The 21,493-nt window shown below is 43.1% G+C and overlaps 1 protein-coding gene across 1 annotated transcript in view; it reads left to right on the plus strand.

The window, feature by feature from the left end:
* The window catches only part of LOC119436046 (RING finger and SPRY domain-containing protein 1), a 74,598-nt gene that overhangs the window by 41,473 nt on the left and 11,632 nt on the right, over nucleotides 1-21,493 (plus strand). The window contains exons 11-14 of the mRNA XM_037702784.2: nucleotides 214-325; nucleotides 1,952-2,054; nucleotides 12,254-12,409; nucleotides 14,623-14,727. Of these exons, the coding sequence (XP_037558712.1) occupies nucleotides 214-325; nucleotides 1,952-2,054; nucleotides 12,254-12,409; nucleotides 14,623-14,727 (476 nt within the window). The remainder of the gene's footprint in view (nucleotides 1-213; nucleotides 326-1,951; nucleotides 2,055-12,253; nucleotides 12,410-14,622; nucleotides 14,728-21,493) is intronic.

Below are 21,493 nucleotides of genomic sequence, written 5' to 3' on the forward strand. Positions count from 1 at the left end.
TCATAACACATAGGATTTGATAAAATTGTGATTAAAATTGATGGAGTCTGATAAATGTAAGCAGGTTGCTTTTGAAAGCAACATTTTTGCTCCCCCATATTCATCACCATAGAACCCTGTATTTGTGCATTTCTGTGTAATCGGCCTGTGCATATGTTAGCACTATTGGTTTGTTCACATGAAAATGGTATCTCTATGGAATTGTTTGTGCAGGAGGGTTACGGAATTGGTGATGACGAGTTCTCAATTGCTTATGATGGGTGCCGGCAACTTATCTGGTACAATGCGTTGAGCCAAAGCCATAACCACCCTTGCTGGAAACCAGGTAAGTTTGGGTCAAGCTGAGATATCGTCTTTTGCATCAAGCAGCCCCTCTTTCTTCTTCTCTGAGGCATCACCTCAAGTAGTACTGAAAGTATTGATGCCGAAACATTAGAACTTCACGTGATCTGTTATTTTAGAATGGCATCAAAGGAATATATCAATGCACTATTTTGTGTGTTGATGATTCCAAGTGATGTTAGCATAATAGGCTCATTTCTGTTGCCTTTCTTCACCTTCAGCTGTGAATTACCATCGTTTATTGAAAATGATATGGCAGATGTAAATGTTTTATTACTCTGTAATGCTGGCTCAAAAATGATAATTGGCTTGCACTGCAATTTCACTGTAGGTTTTTTTTTTAATGGGACCATAAAATTTCCTTTGTAATTACTACAGCCAGGACCATGCTACAGTCGTTGCTTGCCTTTAATCTAAAAAGCTGCATAAATAATACTGGGGAATATTTACATTTCAATGAAAAGTTCTCGGCATTTGATGACTTGTTGAGCTTGCAGAATGTTATTTTCAGGCTGAATTTTAATTGTTTTTTTTTTTTTCCATTGTGGCATTGTGACTGCACAAAGTGAGGTGGTATTGGCAACCAGTGTATTGCTGAATGTTATTCATGTTTTTGTTCTGGGAGCAGCAAATACATGTACAAACTTATAGGTGCAACATTTTTTGTTATTATTTATACAGGTGGCTAGAGTCGTATGCAAGGTGCCTAATTTTTTTTTTCTCCTTCACCGATAAATTATGGAGCCAGTGGCGCACCAGGGGGGGGGGGGGGGGTTAGTTTCGAGGGTTCTAACCTCTTCCCCCCTGAGGCCGAGTTAGCCCCCCTTTTGTTTAACCCTTTTCTTTCCTTGCGCCTTTGAGTACTGCAACTAAGATGTACGTAAGATGCGCAATCGTCTCCACACTCGCAAACTTGCGCAAAAAGCTGATTTTTCGACAATTTCTTGTGAGGACATTGAAATTAGTGCTGTTTAGATGGTATTGGCAAACTAAGGCAAACTGTCACCCCCCCCCCCTGGCAGAGATCCTGGGTGCGCTACTGTATGGAATTTAGGCACAAATAATATTCTCACATAGAACTTTCATGAAAAGGGAGGCACTCCATTCAACATCCACAGCACTCCATTTGACACCCACAGCAAGCTACAGGCTGCAAAGAAAAGATGGCAAGGACTGCGTCAGGGTACTTCTGTTCGGGGTCAGAACAGGATTCCCCATTTTTTTAGGAGTTGCACGAGAGCACTCTACCACTTGCCACTACATGGTAGAAGGAGGAAGGCGATGGGAGGGCAGGAGGAAGTATTGGGGTAGGCCACTGCATCTCGGCCCCCTCTAGAGCCTCCCCTGGATGTTGGAAGTATATTTTTGTTAGCTGTAACTTCTTGGCAGTGATATTGGCTGAGTAGTTGTCTCTTTTGTCCATATAAACGATATTTCTTACTTTTTAATTTTAAATTGACCTTTCTTTTACTTTAATGTTCTGCGTCAGTTCCCAAAAGAAGTTTTGCCTGCTTTTGTGGGACTTTTAGTACAAACCCCTAAGAGGGTGATTTTCACGGAAAGAGCATGAAAACTTCGATGTTGAAGATAGTATGTGCTTTCTTTGCAGGTGACATCCTGGGCACCTTGCTTGACATGAAAGCATTCCAGATTACATTTTACCTCAATGGGGAGCCCCTGCCTCCAAACACTCAAGTCTTTCAGAATGCGAAGTAAGTTGTTTTTGCCTACAAAGTCACAAGTCCATCTCCCGTGCCTTTGACCCCTCATAAAAAAATTCATAAACAAAAAATACAACAAAGAATACTGATTACATGTGACATTGCACTTCTTTCTAGTGTTTGTGGTCGAGCATATACATGACTATGTTGAGAGGCTATGTTGAAGTTATGCAGTGAGCCACCCCTAAGGTCAGCTGTAAGCCCATCTGTGTGAATAACTGGGGACAGTGCAAAACAGCAGGACATGATCAGACAAGACAAGAGCTCGTGGTGTCTAATCTTGTCTTGTTTTTGTTTTTTGTTTTCACACTGTCCCCAAGTATTCACGTAGATATGTACAGTGTAGACCGCTTATAACGTAAGTCGCCGGAGTCGCGAATATCTGCACTATAAGCGGTACCGCACTATAACCAAAACAACGATTTTCAAGCCCTGCACGTATGCAAAACCTGTAGACCAAGCATGTAGACACGCTTTGTACTATCACGTGCACATCGCGATTACGTTTTCGCCAGTGAGCTGGCGAAAACATAATCGTGATGTAGCCGGTGCTCTTTAAGCTCGACAGCTTTGCACCGAGTCAAAACAAAACAACTGTTCACCGCAACCGCTGCGGAAGAAACCGTGACCGCTATCGACGTGAATATGAACGGCGACTTTGCGGTGCTGAAGGCAAGCGCCCGACGCACGCACCGAGTCTGGACGAATTAACTACCATTCGCTGCAACAACTGCAGTCGAAACCGGGGTCGCTATCTACGCGATTGTCGATGGCGACTACACAGTTTTTTAAGCACGCGGCCGACGCGTGTACCGGGTAAAAACAAAACTGCTTTTTGCCGCAACCGCTGCGGAGAAAACCACGGCCGCTATCGACGCGATCGTGGATGACGACTACCCAATTACAAAAGCCCGCGGTCAACGCGGTGTTATGCGCGGCGGTAAACGCAAGAATACAGGCTTGAAAGACACTAGGGAGCCTACAGAAACTAGGGAGCCTACACTAGGGAGCCTACAGAAACTAGGGAGCCTACATGCAAGCGCTGTACAAACAGCGCTTGCATGTAGGCTCCTTTGTTTCGGTTGGACACTAGCGCCGCTCTTGCTCTTCTGCGTCACACATTTGCGGCGCTCCTCGCTCACCGAGCTCTGAAAGTAGTCCGAATTAACCGATGTGCGGCCAAATAAGTCCGAATTAATGAGAGTTTGATTGCACTGAATAATGCATATGCCGGCCGGGACTAGAGGACGAGTCCGAATTAACCTATTTTCCAAATTAACAAGAGTCGAATTAAAGAAGTTTTACTGTAGCTCTAAACTAAATTTGCAGAACACTGCTTAAATTGACAGCGTCGCTCTCGCGATATCTGCGCTTCACGACGCGGATCACGACGGGTGCACCGAAACTGAAGCCGCGTTCCGTGCAAAAAGCACCACTGCTGATAAGCAGCCGAGCAAAGGTTTCTCTGTCCCCTAGACAACCTACGCGCGCATTTTTTTTTTTTTTTTTTGTTCGTTTGCTCCGCGTCTCATGCTCCTCCTCCGCATCGCCCTCGTTGATCTCCTCTCCCATCGGTGGGCGCACCTTGATGAGAAGCATGCTCGCTGCCGCCCTTGTCGGCGTGATTTTCCCGTGGAAGCTGCATTATAACCAGTATTACGTCTCACGCGGCTGCACTATAAGCGGTATGCATATACATGGAGTTCTATGGGAGGGTAAACGGGAGTCGGAAAAGGCCGCGTTGTAGCCAGTTCTGCACTATAAACGGTTACATTATAAGTGGTCTATACTGTACCAACAACCCTTTTCTAAGCCCATGACTAGGGTTAGAAAAGAAGCATGGCAATAAACTGTAATAATCTTACACTGTACCGTGCTCTAGTGCACTTTAAGGTAGAGTACAGCTCTGTTTTCTGGGACTGCCTACCTCAGTACCTCTCTGCCTGAGTACCTGTCTGCCTCAATAGAATGCATTCAAAAGAAATTCATCAGGATATATTACAATTGGTACCTACACCGTGTCTATTTCTGGTATGAGAGGATTGTGGAGCTCATTTGTATTGGTTCCCTATCACAGCGACGACTTGTCCATGACATGCGCTTCCTGCACAAGCTAGTGCATGGGGCCATACACTCAACTGCACTGCCAACCGCAATCAGTTTTCATGTTCCTACTTTCTGTCGCAGGTCGTCCCTGTTTTATCTGTCCCACACCCTCCTCAAGAGTCTATTGAACCGCTGACAAATCATGTACAACCTCCTTGACATAGGCACTATAGATATTTTGATGCGACACATTGTGCCATTTCGTTCCGCCCAGGCGACGAAGTGCTCCTGTGGACACTTGTTCGAGTACCGGGGCTCTGTGAAAAATTTCTTCACAGGTATCTCGGCCCGTACACCGTGCTTGAAAGAACATCTGCCGTAAACTATCGTGTTACTCCTGTTAGCTCAGCTACTGACCGCCGTTGCCTCAGCACCGAAATCGTTCACGTCTCTTGCCTGAAGCCGTATCTTCGGCGTTCGTACCATTTCTGACTTGCTGCTTTGCCGGCCGCTTTCGTGGGGGGGGGGGGGGGGGGGGTGGATGGGGGGAGTTAGTATGAGAACTAACTGTGTAGTACATCGTCTTCATCTGTATATACCCATCTTCATAATCATCATAGTTTGTCGGGTTGGTGCTCACTGGCTGGCTCGCGTGGCTGCGTTGATATACAAGGGCTCTGCCTTCGTACCGGTCGTCGTCTTACAATATATTCATGTCATACACTTCTCTGAGGATGCTATGAACAGCATGGCTCATCCCTGTGTTAAGATACACGGTCGAGCTTGCCATTTTTTTCTACCATTCTTTTATTTGTCCTTTCATTTACTTCTCTTTGGTTTATATTTTTGTGTATGTCTTTGTATGTGTAGATGTGTACACAGTGGAATCTCGTTGATACGATTCTACGTAATACGTTTTTCGGAATAATACTTTTTTTTTTTTCCCAACCAACCAGGGCTGGGAAAGGAGCAATGGATAGGAGTAATGCATTTTGATACGGTTGATACAATTGCGTTTTCACCTGAAATTGGATAATACAACTGCAAACTGGTATTTCTGAAACTCTTAGCTTTATATTCAAGTGTACTAGATTAAATTACATTCTAACGACCCACAAACAACGTGTTAAGGGCCAGTCATCCTAGCGGAAAAACGCGCGCCACAGAAGCTGCCGTGAAGCAGGTTTTTTCGTGCTGTGGTGGGAAATGAGCTACGAGCGAAGAAGACCAATGAGAGCTGCCCCTTCAGTGACATACGCGTGGGGAACTGGTGTTATTCTCGTACTACCGCCTTCATCTTAGAGTGATGCTGCTTCGCATAATGCGCTTGTTATGTAGAGCAGTATCACTAGACACCACAGGAAGCACTAGATGCCACAGGGAGCTTTGCTAGCGAGTTCATCACCAAGTAAGCCTGTTTTCTTACTTTTTAGAGCTTCTTTGGATAATGCGATTTTGGATGATACGTTTTATTTTCCAGTTCCCGCGAAGATCGTTTCAGCAAGATTCCACTGTATATTGACACGCATACATGTTTATCTTTCACCGGTGGCCGCTTTCCACCGGCTAACAAATGTTAAACGTTATCGCTCAGTGCAGGTCGCGCCTGCATCGGAAGCTTCTCGAACGTTATCGATGCTTCTATCCGTCGTCTGTGGTCACCGACGATCATGTAATCTGATTGTATGAGCGAGGCGAATTGTCTAGAACTTTCTGGAAGACACGCGGGCACCAGGGATTAATCTGGAACCTTCGATGACTCGCGTATAAAAGCCGACGCGTTTCGCCACAAATCAGATTTTCGACGATCGCCGACTGTGTTCGCCGCTATCGTTGTGCTTTGAGTGTAGCTTGCTTTTGTGGGCACAGGTTCGCCCAATAAACAACCAGTTTTGTCATACACAGTTTTACGACCGTTTTCTTCACTGTCACTACTACGTGACATCTGGTGGAGGTGCTGGGACACTTTCTTGAGACCCATCAGTGCCGACGAATTCACCGAACAACAGCAAGCCGACCCAGAACTAAGGAGCCTTGTAGACTACCTGGAAGGCAAGACCGTCATTGTGCCAAAGGCGGTCAGGCGAGGATTGGCGTTGTTTTTCTTGCAAAACGACATTCTCCTAAAGAACTTCTCGCCTCTCCGAGCCAACTACCTCCTCGTGGTACCCTCAGCATTGCGTCTAGAGGTTCTGCAAGCTCTCCATGACGACCCAACGGCTGGACACCTCGGTTTTTCCCGCATGCTCGCGAGGATACGAGAAAAATACTACTGGCCTCGCCTCTCAGCCGACGTCACCCATTACTTAAGAACATGCTGAGACTGTCAGCGACGCAAAACACCGCCGACAAGGCCAGCCGGACTTCTACAGCCGATCGAGCCACCTCGCCGACCGTTCCAGCAGATCGGGATAGACTTACTGGGGCCTTTTCCGACGTCGACGTCTGGGAATAAATGGATCGTTGTAGCTACAGACTACCTCACCCGCTACACCGAAACAAAAGCCTTGCCCAAAGGCAGTGCCGTCGAGGTAGCCCGATTGTTCGTTGAGAACATCCTCCTGCGTCACGGTGCCCCAGAAGTCCTCATCACCACATAGGCATGGCCTTTACGGCAGAACTAACTCAAGCCATCCTGCGATACAGTCAGACAAGCCATCGCCGGACCACCGCCTACCACCCGCAGACGAATGGCCTCACCGAGCGCCTAAATAAGACCATCGCTGACATGCTGGCAATGTTCGTCGACGTCGAACACAAGACGTGGGATGCCATCCTTCCGTACGTGACCTTCGCATACAACACGGCCGTGCAAGAAACGACGCACATGGCGCCGTTCAACCTGGTCTACGGAAGGAAACCGGCAACGACCCTTGACACCATGCTACCGGACGTCACCGACGAAGAAAATCTCGACGTTGCCACCTATTTGCAGCGTGCCGAAGAAGGTCGACAGATCGCCCGCTTGCGCATCAAGAATCAGCAGAGGACCGACAGCTGACACTGCAATCTTTGACGACGCTACGTCGAGTACCAGCCCGGCGACCGTGTTTGGATCTGGACTCCGATACACCGACGAGGACTTAGCGAGAAACTGTTATGTCGCTATTTCGGACCCTATAAGATCATCTGACGTGTTGGCGCACTGGAATATAAAGTCGTGACAGACAGCATTTCGCAATCACAGTGACGCCGCGCATGACCTGAAGTCATCCACGTGGTGCGTCTTAAGCCTGTCTACGCCCGCTGACGAACTTAGGTCCTTTGTTGCTTTGTTATGTTTTTTTTTCTGTACGCGTGGTTTTGTTTTCGCTTTCGCGTTTGTTTGTAGCATCGGGACGATGCTTTTTAAAGGGAGGGTATTGACACGTATACATGTTTATCTTTCACCGGTGGCTGCTTTCCACCGGCTAACAAATGTTAAACGTTATCGCTCGGCGCAAGTCGCGCCTGCATCGGAAGCTTCTCAAACGTTATCGATGCTTCTATCCGTCGTCTGTGGTCACTGACGCTCATGTAATCCAATTGTATGAGCGAGGCGAATTGTCTAGAACTTTCTGGAAGACACGCGAGCACCAGGTATTAATCTGGAGCCTTCGATGACTCACGTATAAAAGCCGACGCGTTTCGCCACAAATCAGATTTTCGCCGATCGCTGACTGTGTTCGCCGCTATCGTTGTGCTTTGAGTGTAGCTTGCTTTTGTCGGCACAGGTTCGCCCAATAAACAACCAGTTTCGTCATACACAGTTTTACGACTGTTTTCTTCACTGTCACTACTACGTGACAATATACAAGGTGTATTATGTTATTGTTAACAGAATTTTTAAAAATCACCCATGACATGTAGCAAAATACTACTTTTTTGAGCTAGATTATTCACAGAGGCAGACATTATTTGCACAAAAAATTAAAGTGTATATTAGACTGAATATTTGACTAATGAACAAAGTTATGGTAATTAAGTTTTAAACTAATTACTTTACCCCACATATAACAATTAACGAATTGTAGCTGGTGACTTTTGAAGTCTTTGCACTTGGAACGAATACTGAGAATGACACGAGTTCCGAGATATACATTACCAAAGTGTGCGATGAAATGCATTGGTGTTCCAGTAACTTTTGAGCTTCAATGCATAAAAATATGTTTTGTTAAAAGGTAAGTAGAACAGCAGTCCATTTTTACGGCAAATTTGATTGCACATATCTCAAAATTCGTGCTTGTTTCAAAATTTGTTCCAGGTTGACCTGTCTTGTGAAATCACTAATTTCAATTTGTGTATTGCAATATGTGTGCTAAAGTACTTAGTTGAAAAGCTAATTAGCTAAATTTTGTTAATTTTTGTCTGTATTGCTTTCCAGTGTAAGTAATGTATACCTTTTCATGTACTCCAGCCCAATAAGTGCATTTGTTCTAATTGCCACATGGGATTTTTAAAAATTCTGTTGGTGCTAAAATAAAACACATGGTATAGTTTGTGTATTGGGCCTGTGCCATTTAAATGCTCTCATTGTCTTTCACTTTCTTTTTTTGTGTGGTATGCTTTTTTGCTGCTACATACACCATTCAATTCATACCGCAGTGCACCACAGCAAAGGCGCCAAGCTGTTTGTGGTCACATATTCAATAAATAAATAAAGAGTAAATGATTGGGCAGAAGAAAAACCAACATAAAGATTCAGCATTATGAAACAATATGAAATACATAGATTAATTTTCGTGTTGTATAATAAACATATGCTAGCCAGGAAAGCCCAAGCAATCTTACTGCAAAACAGTCTCGTGATAATTTGCAACACGGGACACTAGGCTGGCTTTTGAACTGTAATTTTTGTTTCGAAGATTATGTAGGCAATTTGTACAAAATTATTTACAGTATTTTTGCACATATAACTCGCACCCCCAATCACAACATCCGGGAAAGAAAAAAAAGGAAAAAATCTGCGCATAGAACTCGCGGAAATAACTGCATGCAACAACGCTCACACCTTTGCAAAGACTGTCTCAATTCGCGGGTGCACGACTCGTCCACGTCGTATCTTCCTGCAGCGGTTCGGTCCCCCGCCACCCTCTCTCTCTTTGGTGATGCTGATAAAGCTGGATTACACGACGGACATGATCACGGACGGATCCGTCACTTGAAGTGATTGGGATCACTTCGCAACTAGCAATCACACGTCAGAGGATGGCGGCGCAGACGGAGCAGCCCTCGCATAGGCAACGAAGCAAACGTGATCGAGCCGAAAATCTCGGCGGTTATTTGGCGTACTGCCATATCGCGAAGCGCTTCGCGCGGACCGAAGGACCGCCACGGGAACGGGTGACTTGCGAGTTTGCCGGCGCCGCATGAGCTATTCGCTAACTACTAAAAGCAAAATGGCGACGCGTAAAGAGGAGGAAAATGGGCGACCACAAAGGAAGGGAGAAGGGACCTTCAACACGCAGAGGTGGGGAGAATGCAGGGTTCCCTAGGAGATAATGAAACTTTGAATGGAGGAGAACCTTGCTTTGAGGTGTGGCTTCACTGCAATGTGCGCCGCTCTGCCGTGAAGTTACACGTCGCGTTGCCATGAAGCCACACCTCTAGGCGAAATTCGCACATTGCCCGCACTTGGACTTTGCTGTTAAATTTTTTAATTTTTGCTGCAGGTTATACACGCAAAAATAAGGTAGTGTTGCGTTCTGATCACAAGTATCTAATTACAAATGCTGCAGTTGCAAAAAAGATTTGCTTATACTTCCATTCATTTTTTTTATCTCCATTTGTATGCTATTTTGGGACATGTTTCTCATGCTCCTGTGATTGATATAAAAGTGGCCTAGCTGTTGATACAGCATAAAATATTTTCTTGGCATTTTGCATTAATTTAATTTTGCAAAGTGGCCTTATTGAAAAAATGTTTTCGTCAGAGGTGGGAAAATGCCCCTTATCATCCTTATCATTTACCACCATTTGTTTCTCTCTGACAATTTACAGTTATCAAGCATTTTTAGCCTGTTTTTACATAACACCTACAACTAAATGTTTGTTATACAAAATCATACTTGTAGCCACCTGCTTGCTAAATTGAGAATTTTTTTCATATGCTTTAGCAGTGCAATGAGCGAGAAGAATAGGGAACCAGGGGAATCGTGCTTTAGTAACAGCCATATGAAGCCAGTAGACAGTGAAGCCAAGGAATGCATAGGGGAAAATAACTTTTTCTTTTTCTATTCAAATATATAGAAATTATTATGAATGAGGGTTAAATCTGTGATGAGCTTCATATTTTTAATTGACGAAATTTAAGGGAAAGTATAAACTCTATTTTGTGCAAGGGTATTGCTCCCACTTGTGACAAGCTGTCTTTTAGTCTATTTTATATTTTTATTTATTAAGAATATGAAGCTTATTGCAATGCAAATTTAACCCTCATTCGTAACTTTTACATTTCAATTTTTAAAGAAAAGTTTATTTTCCCCTATACTTTCTTTTCATTGTCTGGGCTTCATATAGTTTAACAGTGCAGGTAATTTTAAACATTTTCTTTACAACCCGTCATCCAAAAATGACAAAAATGTTTGTTATGTCAGCCCCAAAGCATATAGCACACAGGCGTTTTTGCATTTCGCCCCCACCGAAATGCAGCCGTGGTGACCAGGATGTTATCTCGCCACCTCATGCTTAGCAGCGCAATGCCAAAGCCACTAATTACTATTCTTGCCGTGATGTAGACGTGTCATAGGGACAAGCCTTGTTCTCCACTAATAAATTGATTACAAGTTCTAATTATACAATTTTCTTTTGTCTGCCTTAGCTTATGTTTGCACAAGCATTTCAGCCTGTCACATCTGACTTCTGAGCTTTAATTATACATCCATTGCCATGAGGAGGCTCAAGAAATGCTACACTGAAAACCCTAACTTAGCAAATCAATAGTTTATACATTTTATAAGGGAAAGAAAAGTAGGGATTCTTTACCTAAATAGCTGATTAGTTGTGTTGCACAGAATAAGACATTGCAAAATTAGGGAGCCATAGTAGCAATTATATAATAAAATAAATGACAGATTGTGTTGACAATTATAATGACTACTTGCTTTTATCTGTTTCTGTGTTTAAGGTATAACCACAAAAAATAAAAGGGTATGAAGGACCCTCTTTCACCTCTTCTGACACCCTGCCTGCTCTGCCTTCCATGTTTTTGTCAATGCTGTTCTCGCTTTCCCCTTAGGTCATCACCTGACAGTGCTGGCAGTGCTACTAAATTACTGTCAGTTTTCAAAGTATGGCTAGAAACCATGCGAAAATATGACTCCTTTCCATTACCTGCTGTGCCTGCCAGGTGAACTCCGTAGTATGCATGCCACATGTGGAATGGCCTCTTTTTGATCAGAGACCGCTGGTTAAACATCTTCACGCTCGTTATGATACAGCAAAGAGTGGTTACATGTGGCAGGCAATGTCTCGTGTGGCTTCTCTCCATTGTGTACTGCATGAAAGCACACACTACAGACTTTGCCTGGCAGGTGCTGAAAGCAGGGAAAAGGAATTGTACACAGTGTGGCACTTCAGTGATTGGCACAGTAATCTATAAATTCTGAGTGGAACCATACGATATTTGGGATGCTGTAATGAAAAGTCCTTTTTAATAGTTTTTTTACAGAAATTATTTATATTGGACAAATTTCTGAAATAGCTGGATGTTTCCCAAGTACACTACACTTGAAATACCAGTTGATTTTGTTCCCATACGTGAAATATCCGACTTTGGACATGAAGCCCGTATTTCTGGACAAAATGAAGTTAAAACATTCAAAATTTTTTACCTGTTCTTCTGCTGTCTCTTTTAATCATTGTGTTCATCCACTTGCATGTCAGACTGTAATAGAAGCAGATGCCTTTTGTCAGGCTATGTAGCCTTTAGCCTCTGTTTGCATTCCTGTGAGCAGGCAGGACAAATAAGCTTCAAGTCAATTCAATGATCCTGAAAATGCAAGAAATGTGCCTAAACCAAATTTTGAACAGACGGATATAATAGGTGCCTGAACGGGATTGTAGTCATTTCATTCCTGGGAAAAGTATGTTTAGCTGATCGATAAGGCAATTATGTCTGCTTGCTTGCTCATGTGTTTGTTTGTTTACTTGCTATTATTTTTCAGGTCCGGCTTCTTTGCTGCTGCCAGTTTCATGACATTTCAGCAGTGCGAGTTCAACTTTGGCCGCTCACCGTTCAAGTTTCCACCTAGTGGAGTTCAGTTCTCTTGCTTTAATTCTTTTGCCCACCTGTCCGAGGAGGACAAAATTATTCTGCCTAGGTGAGGCCCAGAGTGTATTTGCCACTAGATGTGAAATATGACACTGGAACTTTTGATCGCAATTTCATATCCAGATACCTTGAAGCGACAATGTTCAATTTGTACGTGCTGTTGAGGCTTTAGCTCTATGAAAAACAATGGATGAGATTGCACTTGAGATAAGTAGTTGTTGTGGTCTTCTGTCTACGGTGTGCTACTCGTGCACCAGCAAGCACTGTGCGTTCGAGCACGCGAAGTCCTATAAGGAGCTGCCTCTTCTCTTGTACTAATCTGTGTGCTGATGTGCCACTGCATGCACGCGCTCAACCTCTCCAAAGGGAGGCAAGCCATTTACAAAGTAAGGGAGACCGTGATACCTCTGAGCAGGACGTCATTTACTAAGGGAGGTTTGAATGTGATACAGCCTGATCACACCAGTTCCAATCAGGGAACAGCGGTCATGAATGGGACATCCCAACAGTGAAACATACAGAAGAGTGTTCGAAGCACTGCAGCACAACATGCCAGCAAAAAAGGAAGGACCGCTCCTGCGGTGTTTGCACAGCGCTGCAAGAATCGCTCATCTGTTGACTAGCCATCACTTACCCCAGTGTGATGGCAAGTGGTTGGTGGAATGGAAAGTGGGGCACCTAAATCAAATGGTGATCGAAAACAATCCCTCTTCTTTGCAGTGACAGATAACTGCTTCCAGTGCTGGTGCCATTGATTGTCAGTGTCAGATATATTTATCTAGGCACTAAGAACACAAAAAAATCTCTCTCTCCATAGAGCAGTGTCAGTGAATTCACATGGCTGTGTGTCACTTGTAACAAAATGACTCAGTGGAACAAAGTTCATAAAAAAATAGTTTTCTTGGCAGCAGTAAAAAAGGCCTTTAAAGGAATGCTCAGCTCGCAGAGATACAATTAGCTATAAGCATGAACAGAAAAGTGCTTGTGTTAAAGAAAGATGAAACTATTGAACATATGTTTGCTTATTAAGAAATGCTAAAAATATAGCATTTGCAGCAGCAATTAATTTGCTCTCTCTTGGAAATTGTATTTTGTGCTAATATAGCTTTTCTGTTTTTTGGTATTCTTTTTTGTAAGGGGGAGGGTGACACATAATGAAAGGAGGACTATTTTTATGCATACTTTTTTTTTCACAATGTTTTACAGTAATTATCATGCAATATTTTAGCATGCTCTTTCATTACTCTAGCTTGCAGTTAAGGAGCTAGAATGTATCTACAATATTTTGCGCTTTTTCTTATTGTATTTCATACCCTTTCCATTTTTTTAATGTCAAATAGGAGGCAAGGTTCTCTCTTGCCAACTTGTCGTGGCAGCTGGCACAGATGCGTCAAATGGCAGGAATTGAAGCATGACTAAGCCAGCAGCTTTGCAAGCTGCTGTGATTTCAAATTTTGTTTGATTATTTTATACATAGAACAGTTATGATTGAGCATAATTTTGCAAGCATAAGCTCAGATCTGTCAGTTTGTTAAGATGGTGGATTCTTTTGGCCTAAATTTGCATTCAGATTATATGTGGAAATGGGGTGGGTGTCTGGAATCCCTTTGTAGTGATAGCATGTAGTACAGTAGTGGGTGTATATGATTGCTGTGCAGCATAGCCAGGTAAATGCAGAAGAGAACTATAATGGTGTAGTTTAAGATAAATCTTTCACTTATAAGGGTGACTGCACTTTATCAAAAGTCCCCTTCATGTAAAGTCCCCTTTGAGATATTGACAGTAAATAAATTTGCAAGTGATAATTTTTTAAAGACAGAGAGACACTCTGGTACTGATAGCACAGCGAGTCCTCTAGAAGTCAAATAATTATCATGTTTCTATTCAGGTCTCTATCAGTGTGCCAAGGCCATACATTCGTCATCAGTGTAGAATTCTGATGTTCCGATCTCGAGGAATCAAACAACACATAGTGATGTTTAAGTCAACATAAAATCCTATAGCTATAACTGTAATAACTCTAAAGCTGTTGTCAGTATGGGTGACACGAAAGCAAGTAACCAGACAGTCTGAATATCTTCTAACACGCTTTCATGCCAAGAGGCACATATTGAGTGTAGCAGTAGTGATTTATTAGGTCAATGAGGTTAGTTACATTTAGAGTTTTATTCCTAAACTTTCTTTCTGGCTGCATAGTGTCATACTTTGTCACTCCACTGGCTATAGGCTCAAGTTAACTAACTGTCCTTATTTCTTTACCAGGCACATTCGTATGGAGAAGCTAAGGCACAGTAGTGTTCGTGAAGATTCTTGCACCCTATGTTTTGACCGCAGTGCTGCTGTCCGGCTGGAGCCTTGCCAACACAAGTTAGTGTGCGACTTGCTTATTGCATACATTTGTGCAACTGTTGTGGCACAGAGGCCCATGACTATTTGCAGTGTTTTAATTTTTGTAGCAGGTATTTGGACCTTGGCAGTAGAGCTATTTCTCTTTCTGTTCAGTACCAACGTCAATGTGGCAATTGCAATGCTTATTCCACCAAACCGTACCAACCCTTGATACATCTTGCTTGTTTTAGAAAAAACTTTAGTAGTTTACACTGAGCCTTCACCACAATTTCATTTTTACTTTCATTTGAACATGAAACTATAGATCATCAAATCACATCATGCTGTATTTACACAAGGTACTTTTTCTTGCTGGAAAGCATGTGTAGTCACTTGGATGCACTGCCATATTTGACTACTGTTAATTTGATTCCATATACCTTGACCTTTCAATTTATTTATGTCCTTAAGTCCCAAAAGGTGCAAATTCACTTTAAATATGTAATAATTAGAAGCACTTCTACTTGGCCCACTAAAGCTGAAGTAACAGAAGGAGATGTCATTAGTCCAATAATCCCATAAGCTTGCTTGCATGTATTCATTCACATTCTTGCAATAATACTGCAAAAGCATGCACTTTAACACACCATTTACAAAATTTGTGCGTGTCACACTGGCCAAGGCCATTCAATTTTTTTTATTAGCACTTATTTGTGTTGGTCACTTTAGCCCAGAAACAATGATTACGACCTTTGTTTTGCAGCCTTACACAAAAAGATTTTTTTGCCCTACCAGTTCACCATACCTACCATAGTTGTATGCACTGTACAGGTTATGTTGACTTGGCCAGACAGAATATGTTGAAATGTTTTGTGAGGATGGCAAAACCATCATGGATGTTACAGAAGTGTTTTTACAGCATTGCATGTGTGTTGATTGAAAGCCGCTAGATTAAGCTGAACCATGCTTCAGTGAAAATCTTCATATATTAGCAAGACCTTTGGTCTAATTTGGTATTGTAGGAAGCTGAAATATACTCACTGTAAAACAATTCTACATGGAATTGGAAGAAAAAAAAACTGTGCTGCAAGACTGAGGCACACGGAAAAACTGGAGTGGAAACAAAAACAATGAAAACACCAAACGCTAATTTAATTAAGTGTACATGGTTCCATGTGTCCTTCAGCAGGTGTCCATAAACTGGACAAAAATTATTTTCCTTATTTGCCTGGAGGAACTAATGGCACATTCCATTGGCAGAACAGGAGCAGAGGCAAAGAGCAGAGCAATAGCACCAAGAGAGTGCGACTGCTTGCTCCCTCAATGATACGTTCCATGCACTCCAAGAGCAGGTGCGAAGGCAAATGTGTATCACATGACCAGGTTGTTTACATTCCAGTAATAATTATCACGCGAACTTTGCTTCTCAGCCACCATTGCTGTGGCACACTGAACCAAAACAATGTAAACACAACCAAAATAAGAGGATATGATGTGTTTGCATCATGTGACTTCCTTTCGACTCTACTTTTCGCACGGGAGCAGCGCAAAACTGCTCTCGACTGCTCTTGGCGTCGCCAAAATGCTCCTGTTCGCTCATTGGAACGCAGCTATTCTTAAGAGAGCACTTTGGGCGAAATGCAAAAACACCCGTGTGCTTAGATTTAGGTGCACGTTAAAGAACCCCACGTGGTCCAAATATCCGGAGTCCCCCCGCTACGGCGTGCCTCATAATCAGATCGTGGTTTTGGCACGTAAAACCCCATAATTTTTTTTTTTTTTTAAGAGAGCACTTTGGGAACGCTTTTGAGTGCTCCTGTTCGCCCAATGGAATACGCCATAAGGCTATGCTGTTTAGGCTAAGATTCCATGAAAGATTTTCATGTAATGAGGCAGCTGTAAATGTTGGCATAAGGAAATGATATATTGTTTTTTCTTTATTAATGATGCAAGGACACCATAGTATAATATTCGTACAACCTGGAGCCATGTTGCAGCTTATAACGTCGTCTCATGGGCAAATTTGGCATCACTTTGAGCAAGTATCACTTGTTGTTTGCAGTAGAGCACTGCACGGGCCGTTTCTTCTGGCCCAGGCCCAGCCTGAGCCCGAAAGTGCCATGCACTGGTGCGCCTGAGCCCGGCCCGGTGTTTTCAAACCTGGCCCGTACCCGGCCCGGCCCGATCCGGTTCTGTCTGTTAGCCCTTGAGCCTAAACGAAGCATGGTCCAGTTCTCTGTTATTGTGTAGGTACCTGCAGCACAGAGCTTTTTTGCTAGAGACAGATTTGCCTGTAAGGTTTTCCACTGGAGTTGCTGCTGACAAGTGAACTAGTAAAAAAATAATGAGAAAAAATACATCCTCTGTACATTACGCTCGTGCATTGCTGTGCGATATGAACACCCATGCTATATTTACCAAATACTAGTTACTCTGAAACATACACCAAAGGCATAGGTTACTACTCTTGTACACACTGCTAGCCATTTCATCTCTCTAAAATTTCAGAGAACCATTGGGACATACATTGCTAGACTTCAAGCAAATAAAATTGGTGGGATTGTAAATTTAAATATGCTGGTCCACAGGCTTTCTGGATACCGTATGATGCCGCTGCTAGAAGCTCTTCTAGCTCATTGTTCATGCAAGGGTAACACTCATGTGTGACAGCATTGTCATCCGAAACAGGGAAATTTTATTGCTTTATCCAGCTTCATTCTATAATGTCAATTTCTCGGTCAGCAATTCAAGTATTTTTGTTTATAATATGAGTGAATTTCGGCTCTGTCAACTTTTATTGTAATACAGTTGAATCTCGTTAATTCGAACACGCTTAATTCGAACTGCCAGTTTATTCGAACTGACGCTGTGGTCCCGTCAAAGTTATGTGTATTTCAATGGGCGAAAACGCTCGGTAATTCAAACGCGAAAGCATTTGCTACGGTTAATTCGAACATACTGTGGACCGACAATGCTCTCAGCAGCGCGCCAAATAACTCGGCGGCGCCTCCGACTGGCATTGCTTCGACACCGCCATAGAGCAAAAGCATAGGAGAGACCCCTTAATGCAGCGGCGGAGGCCCAGTCCGGCCAACAAAACTGCCCACGCCGGCAAACGCTCGCTTCCCGATAACGCCAGAAAACGAAACTTCAGGGAGCGGGCTAATTTGCGCTGGGCCGACTGTACCGGCGTTGCCGGCACGGCAGCGGGTGCGCAGGAAGACAGTCGAAGATGGGGGAGCTGTGAGAGAGTTGAGAGAGAGGGCAAGGGGAGCCACCGAAGCCACTACCACCGAAGCGGCGGAGTTGCCGAGGCCAAATCCACTTCCCTGCCGCCCTCCTCCCTCACCTTCGACGGTCTCCGCACGCGCCCGCCCGTCGCCATGCCAGCGCCGTCCGCTCCCAGAAGTTTCGTTTTCTGCCGTATTGGGAACCGAGCGTTGACCGGCGTGGACGGTTGCTCTCGCTATGCACTTGCGCGCCGCGATATTTCACGACTCGCACCGTTCATGCATTGTGCTATGGTGCTCGAATACTTCAAAAATATATCCTTTAATTCGAACTTCTTTTAAATCGAACAAATTTTCGAGCCCCTTCGAGTTTGAATTACCGAGATTCGACTGTATGTAGGTTATCAACCCTTTAACTGCCACTACCGAGATAACACGTGAAACCACCCACGCGCACCCCCTGCTACTCCCGAGAATACTCACTCCCTGCCACTCCAGAGACAACTCGTGCAAAAAAAAATTGCGTTCATGTCCTGCCGTCCATGGAGAGGTCACCTAAACACATAGAACTTGTAAATTAAATTTTAGACAACAGATGGAGCGCACGTGTTTACATCCGCGTCGCTTCGTCTCGGCAGAGCGCAGCAGCCATGGCGAGTCAACGCGCCACGTGCGTCCGCGCTTTGACGGACGAAGAAATTCAAGAACTGCTGATGAATATCTTTACCTGTCCTGTGGAGTATCATGGTGCATTACTAGCATGAAATTTTCACTGAACCAACATGAAAAAAATACCTGGCAGGGGGTGAGGAGCAGTCAGAAAAAAAAACGGCAGTGAAAGGGTTAAGCATAGACAGCACAGTTTCTTTTTTTTTTTTTCTGTTCTTCGTTCACGCCAATTCCCAACAAACTCGCATAGCTTCAGAAAGAATGAATACAAGTCAATGAACACAAGAGCTGCGCCATCTAAACCTGTAAAAACCTTGTTTAAAAAATGCATTTTTTTTTTTTGGTCACATCCCCTTCATCAACATTGCAAGGTTTTGCAGCATCCGCGTTAATTTGGAGTGTTTGTCCAAGAATACTTGAAAGTGTAAATTCAATTTTTTGGTCTAATTATGTTAGAAACTATGGCACATTGTTCATTTCGCTTGAACAAAGAACAAAGAAATTAAATGGAAAAGTAGCGAGTTGCACTATGCCTTAGCACACAGCATAATTTGTGAACATACATCCCAGCATTTATTTGCCACTGTGTTAATATATTATTTTATTCCTCTAAGAAAGTGTTTTAAATGTGTTTCATATTTGTTTTTGTATTAAAATGTCCAAAGGTAAGGCAATACAAGGCGGCACAATATTCACTGCCTCCAAAAGTCTAAATATTTTTGTGCATAAACATAATATAGTTTAATCTTTAAAAATGTAACCAGCTGCACAGAAATATTTTCACTACTTGTGCTTGTGGCTGCTATTACGAAGAATACTTTAGGCAGCTAAAGACTGTCTATCTAGGAAACATTTTTTCTGTGAGGCTTCCACTATTCAATCGGGTGTCCCATCTCTTCAATACCATCACAGTGAAATTAATTCCATTCTGACAAGGAAATATCTATCACCGTTATACATCCTCTTCTCTTGTGTATTCTGTTTGGTGCCCTTGACACCATTATAAATCTGTCTAATTCGTCGTCGGCATTTCAATGGGGGCGAAATGCAAAACACACTCATCTACTTATATTTTGGTGCACGTTAAAATTAATCCGGAGTCCCCCACTACAGCATGCCTCATAATCACATCGTAATTTTGGCATGCAAGACCCCAGAATTTAATTTAATTTATAATTTGACTTTTTTTTTTCTCATTTTCTTATGCCTTGCCATCATAAAATTCATCCTTCGTAACCACTCTCCACCCAGGTAATGTGCTTCCATTTATTGGCCGGCAGGGCACTGTCACTCATCTCACCACCTGCATTTGAATGTTGTCGTCCGTCTCTCATCTGAGTGCAAAGTTCACCTCAAGGAATTCGAGGTCTTAAAATAACCTGGGAACTTCTTTGACCAGAATTTTCCAGTGTCAAGAAGATTTTAAAAAATGGGGCATACGTGGGTGTAAGTGGCCACTGGTACCATTTTGCCAGACACCAGGGGGCACTGCTGACGTACACTAATCAGTGGAGTGTATCACTACTGTATGGCCTGCCTGCTCCTGCTTCCCCATAGGCTGACAGATGCCACTGACTCCAAATTCTGTTAGGGCAGCAATGTTTACAGTCGAAGGTCTTGCGAAGTTACAAATACCATAACTGGACCTATTATGGGCCCGACTGAAACCCAAGCCTGACGAGCCCAAAGCTTCTAGACCCGAGCCCAGCTCGAGCCCTGCTCGGGCTTTTTGGGTAAGCTTGAGCTAGTGCAGTGCTCCAGTTTGCAGTCTATCACAGTCATGAGTTATCATTTGTTGGTTATGACACAAGAAAGTTTAGCGACACTCACTACAGAAATGCACTTGACAGCAAGTGTGATTACTAAACTCGCTTCACTTTATCACATGGTCACTAACTGTAGTTGTGCATGATCGTGGTCACATGCCCTTCAACTGTGTAGGATCAACAGCAGCAATTACAAGAGTGAACACGAACAGTACGCGAAATGGTGACCTTGGTATTTTTGCATCAGTATTATTGCAGCTGTGTTTGTTTTAATTGGCAGGAAGAAGCATTTCACACTTCCTTTTTGCTCTGTCAGTGGCTACCATTATTGTGTCAGCACGCACGTCTAATTATTCTAAACGCACGTCTAATTATTCTAACATGCAGTTGTCCTTTATTTAGCCTTGATATGTTTACAGAAAAGTAAAACATGGCCTAGGTTCACTATGGTTTTGCTGTGTGCACAGCTTCTAGAGTATTTACTTCTAGTGTTTATTTGAGCACCATATGCTCAATTATACTTTTGCTAATGATTGTTAAAATGTAGTGCCCCCTCTCTGAGCACACAATATAGCCAAAAACCACACCCATTACACCATCAATGCAGCTGATGCTAAGCTAGAAAAAGGAACATTGGCATTTCAAAAGACATTCAGGGGTGTTTTCATTCATTCAGTAAAGTGCCTCTCGCACCTTGTCGCCTATCATATTCTAGTTGCTGCTTGCTTGCCTGGGCTTCAAATGATCAACGCATTCACTATGCCACAGAAAGCTAATTACCTCAAAACACCTATAAGGCAGGTTTTAAATTATGAAATAAAGTATTAATGACACCTTGTTCACGTTTCACGTCTTATTACACCATAATACATACAGGGTGTTTCAGCGAACACTTTCAAAAATTCTTAAAGGTTGCCTGTGGCAGATAGCACAATTCTAGTTCATGAGCTGGTCTACTCAAAGAGGCGGACATTACTTGCACAAGAAATTGAAATGCCTAATTGAATGATTAACAAAAATTCGCTAATTAAGTTTTAGCTAATTACCTCTTGCACAAGAAATTGAATAATTAACAAAAATCACTAATTAAGTTTTTAACTAATTACCTGATGGCCCATATTGCAATTTACAAATAGTAGC

Source organism: Dermacentor silvarum, chromosome 1 (assembly GCF_013339745.2).
Source record: "Dermacentor silvarum isolate Dsil-2018 chromosome 1, BIME_Dsil_1.4, whole genome shotgun sequence".
Classification (NCBI taxonomy): Eukaryota; Metazoa; Arthropoda; class Arachnida; order Ixodida; family Ixodidae; genus Dermacentor; species Dermacentor silvarum.